The sequence below is a fragment of the Sinocyclocheilus grahami genome, unplaced genomic scaffold (genome assembly GCF_001515645.1).
Source record: "Sinocyclocheilus grahami isolate Dianchi unplaced genomic scaffold, SAMN03320097.WGS_v1.1 scaffold42.1, whole genome shotgun sequence".
Classification (NCBI taxonomy): Eukaryota; Metazoa; Chordata; class Actinopteri; order Cypriniformes; family Cyprinidae; genus Sinocyclocheilus; species Sinocyclocheilus grahami.
The window spans coordinates 1,419,528-1,428,163 of record NW_015505221.1 but is presented as its reverse complement, the minus strand read 5'-3'; the positions used below and the strand labels follow the sequence as shown (position 1 = coordinate 1,428,163).

The window sequence follows — 8,636 nt, the reverse complement described above, 5'->3', positions numbered from 1 at the left end:
ATTGTTGCAGTAGCTGTCCGGGTGGCTGGTCTCAGACGATCTTGGAGGTGAAGATGCTGGATGTGGAGGTCCTGGGCTGATGTGGTTACAGGTGGTCTGCGGTTGTGAGGCCGGTTGAATGTACTGCCAAATTCTCTGAAACGCCTTTGGAGACGGCTTATGGTAGAGGAATGAACATTCAATTCACGGGCAACAGCTGTGGTGGACATTCCTGCAGTCAGCATGCCAATTGCACGCTCCCTCAAAACTTGTGACATCTGTGGCATTGTGCTGTGTGATAAAACTGCACATTTTAGAGTGGCATTTTATTGTGGCCAGCCTAAGGCACACCTGTGCAATAATCATGCTGTCTAATCAGCATCTTGATATGCCACACCTGTGAGGTGGATGGATTATCTCGGCAAAGGAGAAGTGCTCACTAACACAGATTTAGACAGATTTGACGACATCTGTGGCACATTTTAGAGTGGCCTTTTATTGTGGCCAGCCTAAGGCACACCTGTGCAATAATCATGCTGTCTAATCAGCATCTTGATATGCCACACCTGTGAGGTGGATGGATTATCTCGGCAAAGGAGAAGTGCTCACTAACACAGATTTAGACAGATTTGTGAACAATATTTGAGAGAAATAGGCATTTTGTGTACATAGAAAAAGTCTTAGATCTTTGAGTTCAGCTCATGAAAAATGGGAGCAAAAACAAAAGTGTTGCGTTTATAATTTTGTTCAGTGTATATATATATATATATATATATATATATATATATAATTTTGAACCCATTCTTACTGATGCTACTAAAAAGTTACAAAAATTACAAAGAAAAATTTACAACCAAACTGTCCTAGAAAACCAAATGGGTGGCAATTCTATCAACTGGCCCAAAACCGTAGTTGAAAGCCTCGAATCCTTCATCAAGCATTATCTTTCATTAGCTGACTTCAAAGAAACAATCATTCACGATGAACAAATCATACCAAGCAACATACGAAAAGTTTATTGTTGAAGCATGTGGTATTGTGTGCACATGATACAGCTGTTAGATTTTTGAAAAATAGGAATATTTATATTATATTTACATGACATAATATTATCTGAAATGTTTTTGACTGCACGCTTGATTGATCATTATTCCGATGACATCAACATTGTACAAAAACATACAGTAGAAATCAATTAAGGCACAGAAACTGACAAGCATACACCTTTTCAATGCAAGAACAGAATGGAATGTTGTTGGGCCAGTTTCGACTGCTAGATTCTGTCTTTCAAGTAAAAGAGCAGTAGCCTAGAAGGGTTCTTTATAGGTGCTGTAAGTGATTATTTTATGGAATAGCATGCAAAAAATATCCATACAACCTGACAGAAGTCCCTAGGCTCTGTGTACAGCAACACAAATCTGGGATGCTATTCGGCTTTGCTGACAGGCAGGATTTGAAAATGACTTACAGCACCTTTCAAACGTGTAAACATTTCTGTCAAACTAGCAGGGCACTTTTTCTTTGTGAATATTGATGCCAAAGTATCACAAATATTCTGTATCATCCAAATGCACAACAAAACATCAGTCCTATGTACATTTTTACATGTTTAGTGAGCACTGTCACTATTCTGAGGCATCACAGGAACTATCCTAAAAGACGTCGTTTGGCAGTGCCTCCTCATTGGCACATACAGTCTTTGTGTACTTTCAGTCCGTACTTAACATAATCCCTAACTGAACATGGTCCCAGATAAGCATCGAAAGGCAGATGGGATGTGTTTGTATCATAAGTGAGCGTGCTCAGAGCTCTGGTCGCTGTCGTGGCTGTCCTCATTGTTGATAAGCGAGTCCGGTGTATGGTGAAGTCCAGGAATTCCCAAAAACTCAGAGGGAAGCAGCTTTCCCTTCTTCACATTCACAAGCTCTTTTTCTCTCGCTACCGCCCCCTGTTGGCCTCCTTTAACTCGCTTCCACTTCATCCGTCTGTTCTGAAACCACACTTTTACCTAGTGGGAAAGGAAGACACATGAGTTATGTTCTATACTATTAAAAATAATTGACATCTATTGTATGGTTCCATGAAGAACCTTAAACATCCATGGAACCTTTCCATTCCACAAAAGGTTCTTAATATTGGGAAAAGGTTCTTCAGATTGTTAAAAAGTTCTTCACACTAAGAAAAACATGGTTATTTTAAAGACTGTTCCATTAAAGCTTCTTTGGGAACCCAAATTGGTTCTTAAATGGGAAAAAAAAATTATCTTTAGGAGTAATTTAGGTGTAATTCGTCTTCAGCAAATTAGTTTGTATGTTCGCTCTTTGGTGCAGATGATCTGTTTACTGTGTTTTTTTGGCAGAGCGATTGGAGAGGTGGATCAGGCCATGACTCACCAAACTCCAGTAAGCTAATATCCCTCGATCAGGTGCAAAAGTGCCATGCGATCAGTTGACCGACCCTGCTATTCTAAGGCATGATCCACAAAGTTTGGAATTGTGTTTCTCTGAAGAAGTTAGAAATATAACGTGGCTTTTAATGCAAGTATTTGACAGCTATTTCCAGATCAGCAATAATTGGAGCCCATATGTTTTGTGGCATCAGACATTTCGGTCTTTTCCTTGCAGGTTCAGTCAGAGCCAGTATTTACGTTTCCCCGAATGATGATTTAGCCGTTTCTTAAATGGTCACTGCAGTGCAAGTAAGGCTTGCTGGGGGACCCAGCCACCATACACTAAAATTTATTTCTGGAGGTGTATAATGTTGTAGGTAGTCACATGAAATGGACTGTAATTCACAATCAGACTTGAGGAATACCAGACACAAAACAACTAAATTCATTGGCCATTGTACTCTAAAATGTATTTCTGGTGGAGTATAATGTTGTAGATAGTCACATGGAATGGACCAGAATTCTTCATATGCAATTAGACTTGAGGAATACCAGGCCCAAATCAGCAAAATTATGTCATTCAAAGTTTTTTTTCTTCTAAATGGCTGTCAAACCATCAAAGTCAAAGTTCAAAGGCACATTTTAGATCAAATTACATGCACAATGATTCATTCATCTTACGTTTCATGAATCCACAAGGAATACTCTTTGATTTTATAGTCTGTTAGACACTATTCAATTGGCCGCCCAAGTTCATTACTGTCAGCACTGTAAGACTACCACCCTTAAAATATATCTGCAGCGTTTGCAGTTCTTCTGTCAGCCTGAAAACTTCTAGTACATTACTGCTCACAGGACAGTGCATGCCATTAGACAGAAAAACAGCCTAAATATAAAAACGAAATATTCATTTTCTAAAAATACCATCACTTGCATTGGCAGCATTTGAATAAATTTAAAGTTGAAGACTGGGTCTGTGAAAACGTCATCAGAGACACTTTACAGTTGCCATAAAACTCAGCACACATCTTGATTTCTCTTGGTTGTACATGAGAATCAAAATACAACGTCTTTGCCGTGGTTAAACCAATGCAAGAAAGAAATAAAATAGCCAAGTATGCAAAAAAAAAAAGCCAATCAGAATGCAGATGAAATCATTGTTTTTGGTTAGGTTTTGATTGTTGAACATTCATGAAATCAACAGGAAGTTTGCACACTTTAATTTTAAATTTCTCAAAAGTTAAAAACAGTATATATAATTTATGTAAATGTATTAATTATAATTTGATAAATAAATTAATAAGTTTGTATGTTAAGTATTTCAGACTGAATTAATTGGAGTTTAATTCTTAAGGATCAGTATCCTAAGTCTATGGGAATATTTCACACTTTCATTTAAAATTTCTTTTAAAAAGTTAAAAACAAATGAATACAAATATTTTACAAATAATAGATATAAAATGTAATTATAAATAAATAAATCAAAGTTTGAACGGAATGTGCATGTTAAGTAGTTCAGACTGAATTAATTGTAGAAGTTTAATTCTAATCGTTGAGGAATATTTGATTTTGAAAACTGAACAGTATGGGAATCTTTTACATTGTAATTTTACATTTCTTCAAAATGTTTAAAAAAAGACATACATACAAATAAAGATAAAAATAATATATAAAAATCAAGTTTGAATGCTTGTTTGTTAAGTAGTTCAGACTGAATTAACTGAATGGGTTTAATTATAAACTCCTAAAACATTTAGGAATATCAATACAGTGCTGTCTTGCAGGAGCTGTAATAAATTTAATCAAAGATAGCTGTTGTAGTTAGGCTGTGCAACATTATTATGATTAGCAACTATTTTACATGTGCAAAATGGTGGTGGCCCAACAGTCATAATACTACTCCTGCCACAAAGGTCCAGAACTCCAGCAGGTTCACACAGGGATCACATTGCAGGAGACGGATTTGCTTACTTGTCGTGTGGCAAGGTTTTTAATTCTAAGCCTTGGGAATGTATCCCCAGAGAATGTAGCATAATTTAAAGCCACAGATGTCACTTCCTTGTGGGATCCTTGGCAACCTGCAAAGTCTCATGAATCCAGAACATCTAGAAACACATTTGTAATCTAAAATACTGTGACATGATATTATAAATTAAAGAAACTGCATGGCTCATTGAGCAGTTAAAAATGTTCTGAATGGTGTTTCGAATAAGGCCAGAATGACCTGCCAATGATGTCATTTCAAAAACAGCAAGCATTACGTCATCTATTTATGTCTGTAGAAGTTAATAAACTTCAATGGTTTAATAAGATTACATAGTTGTTTGGTTAAAACATCAAATAGTTACAACAATCCACATTTCTTTGGCTCCAAATAAAGCGTCATATGCTATTTAATTCACATATGGCTGTAGGAAGCACCTTCCCACGCAGAGACCAATTTGTAAGACGGAGCGGCAAGGCGGAAGTGCCTTAGCGGACAGAACTTCCTTCGCCTCTCCCGTTACTTGACTACAGCCAAAAAGAGATCTTGCAGAAACATCTGGAATACAATAGTCCCACTCCATAGCCACAGCTGGATAGAAAAGCACTGAACAGCAGTAGCGTCTGACAGAATGTTTGATGAACAGGTACAAGGACGCGGTCGGTCATCTCACCTGCCTTTCCGTGAGATCCAGGTTTACAGCGATTTCGTACCGCCTCAGTCTGGTCAAATAGTTGTGATGGGCGAATTCTGCCTCCAGTTCTCGAATCTGCTCTTTGGTGAATGCCGTCCGCTCCTTCCTTGGCTTGCTGTTCACATCCAATTTATAATTCCCATCTTGGGACTCTTAAAAGAAAAAAACAAGGAAACATTTCCAACGGTCAGAAACGGTCACAAAAACTTTTGAAGAGCAGCATCAACATCTCGTTCTGCAACAAAACGGCCTTTGAAACACAATCAGTTCATTTCAGCACAATCGTTCCAATTAAATACAATCACTGCAGGGTTGAAATCCCAGAAACGTTATAAAGGAAAGCAGAGGAAGACTGCCAGTCATCTTTTACGATGCTGCAATTGTTCATGCCAGCTGTTTGTAAAAGTCAACCCCAGCCGTGAGTTTTCATAAACCACTCTATAGATTCTCACAATGAGTTGGCGCTCACCAGAACAGTTTCCAAAGACTTAATTTGACTTACTGTTAATGGAATCTGCTACCCTGTAGTTTTAATACGAAACAAAACAGTACTGGAGGATGTGTAAAAATATATTTCCTTCGTTTATTTACCTCAAAATTTTACAAGCGTCTTCCACTCAAGCTGCCAACTCACAACAATTTTCAGTGGTGTGTGTCTTACTCCCTTCCTCGCTCTTGCGCTGCGAATTGCTTTCCTTACTTTTTTGGAGTGACAGAACATGAATGCATAAAAGTGCATATATTTACAATTACATGTGGTTATTGCTAGAGCTCAATTATGTCAAGTCTAATCTTGAATGGGAAACACTAAAGGTCAATGAGGAAATCCATCCTACCAAAGACACATGCGCTTCTGTTGTTTTGACACTGGAGGAAGGAAATTGTATTATTTTTTTGAGAGACATGCGCCTTCTCTTGCTGTGACTCACTATCAAAGGGCACATCAAGCTTTTGGGTTCATTTATAAGGGTGTGGAGTGAGCGCTAATCCAACTAGCAATCCAAAACCCAGCTGTAAATAGACTCAGCTTTAATGAGACCCCATCCGCAAGGTGCTCTGTTATTTCAGAAGAAATCAGCATGACATTTACATTTTTTGGTATGTTTTTCAATGCTAAAAAAATGTGTAATATCCAATTTTAAAAGAAAAGTTCACCCAAAATGATGATGTGTATAATATACCCATCACCTTGAAGGTCTCAGTTTAGGTGGATGTTCAGATGAAGTGTCAAATCGCTGCTGTCAGCTACGTCATGGCTATAAACACATGCCAGATGTGTTATTTAACAGTATAATTTACAGGTTTGGATTTGCAGAGATTGACAAGAATGGAGACTTGTTCATGCGATGATGATATAACAAAGTCACACTCTTTGGTGACTCGTGCTCATTGAGCCTTTGATCATCATGTGATTTCTAGCGACAAAAACACAACTGTGACAGCCACAGTTTTAGATTAATTTCTGTGAATTTGACTCACAGAAAAGAGTTCGGCTGAATATGGGTCTGATTAAAGCAAGAGCAGAAAGGCACGTTTATTGCGGGGTAAACGCAGCCATTGTGGAGTGAGAAAAACCAACACGAGCAGCGTTTCACGAACAGAGCTGCTCTGAGTTAAAGCAACTTTTCTCAGCTTCCCGACACGGCGGTTACACCACAGCAATTAGGCCTGCGCCTTAACTTTTATCTCTTCTTTAAAAAAAGCAAAGAACTGGGAAAAAAGGGAGCAGAACAGCCTGAGCTTTCAAAGATGATTTTAAAAACTACAGCTACAATGAAAATGTAGACATCTACTTTAATATTCTAGTTACATACACTGAAGCTGAGCTTTATTGGTAGAAAAAAAAGAAACCAAAATGAATATCATGCAAACCCACATGACAAAATACACGCTAAACTGCTGTCTTTATCCAAACCAGCCATGTGCTGTTTAATTAGAACAGCTACACATGCTTTGAATAAATCAAACATTATATCTTAAGATGATCATATCTTAAAATGCATTAAAACTGTTGATATTTTATTAATAAATCATCTATTGTTCCATTGATTGATGCTCATTATAAAACCATTCTATAAAGCAGAAACTTTCATTTTTTGTTAGGCCATAATTACACTGAAACTGAGGCAACCATCAAGATGTGTGACAGTTTATGTTAATAGAAAGGATATTAAAAGATTTTAAAAAGACCAAAACATCTGTACACACACACACATACATACATATATATATATATATATATATATAAACCATCAAGCAGTTTATGTTAATAGAAAGGATATTAAAAGATTTTAAAAAGACCAAAACATCTGTACACACACACACATACACACATACATACAACATTCATCTGAGGGAGAGAGGATCACAAAGCTAGTCCTGTTTTCGCACCTGCTGCTTTGAATGACATTAGGGGTAAAACCAAGAGACACACATACAGAGCGAATCAGGGAATCACCTCACTACATGAAGTTCACGCAGTGGTCATGCCTGTGTATGTGAGTGTGTGAGTGTGTTCTTCTAATTGAAGGAAAGGGGAGCGTGATCCACAGGTGAGCACTGCTCAATGCCGCACCTGTGTCATTGTCAACGTCACCTGCCATCACCCTCTGAACTCCAACCCCTGACCTGTAACCGTAGAGCTCCCGTTTAGGCTCTCAGATAGAGATACCGACCTTGAGGCCATGGGAATGACATCTGGAAATCCGCTATATCTGTTTACCGCTTCTAGATGGCTAACGCAGACGCAATGAAAAACAAAGCGCCGGACAGTAATGAACTCCGACAATCGCTTCAAAGACGAATTCTGGGAGAGAAAGAAAGGAAGGAGGTTTCCTACAGCTGTAGAAGTCATCAGGGTGGAAGCGACAGTGTCATTAGCTCAGAGTTGTCAGCGGCCCTTTAAGACCGCCGGAGGCTTATTGTTGTCATAATGAGTGGTGACAGACTAAAAGGGGAGGTGTGTCCAGGGAACAATCTGCTAGTCAACACCCACATTAAAGCCCTAACAAGTCATTTCACACAGTCAAAACACACACGCATTCTTTGACCTCTGTTCACACAGAAAGGTGCTAAATGGGCATATCATGTCTGACGTGTGACTGTGTATGTGGTGTGGTCTCTCCCACTGCTCCGAGTCCAGTCTTACTGGGAGGGTTGAGTTTCCAACTCTTGGTTCAGTTTAGTGTAAATATTCTAGAGTGAACGGTCAATAATGAGTGAAAGAGAAGGCAAGAAGGAAAGAGGAAAAAAGAGAGGTGAAGTCTCTAATTATCTGATGAGTCAGTTGAGTGGAGTTGTTTTTTTAGGCGATATTATAATAAATCACAAATGGTGATCTGTATTCAAATGGTCCCTTTCTAATAACATATATGTATATACAATTAAAAGTGTTTTCCCACCTGATTTTCTTGCTTATTTACATTTATTCATTAAGCCCAGTTCTCATTAATTTAATGCAAATAAATATATAAAAAATAAATGTATGATGACAAAATATAGAAATGAATGAAAGAAAGAAATAATTAATTAATTAATTAATTAATTAATTAATTAATTAATTAATTAATTAATTAATTAATTAATTAATT

General features: G+C 37.7%; 1 protein-coding gene across 1 annotated transcript in view; it reads right to left on the bottom strand.

Annotated features, from left to right (window-relative positions):
• Nucleotides 1-1,026: 1,026 nt before the first annotated feature.
• The window catches only part of LOC107582293 (homeobox protein MOX-2-like), a 12,119-nt gene continuing 4,509 nt past the window's right edge, over nt 1,027-8,636 (bottom strand). The window contains exons 3-4 of the mRNA XM_016268058.1: nt 5,026-5,198; nt 1,027-1,987 (exon numbers count right to left, since the gene is read on the bottom strand). Coding sequence (XP_016123544.1) covers nt 1,766-1,987; nt 5,026-5,198 — 395 coding nt within the window. The 3' untranslated portion in view covers nt 1,027-1,765. The remainder of the gene's footprint in view (nt 1,988-5,025; nt 5,199-8,636) is intronic.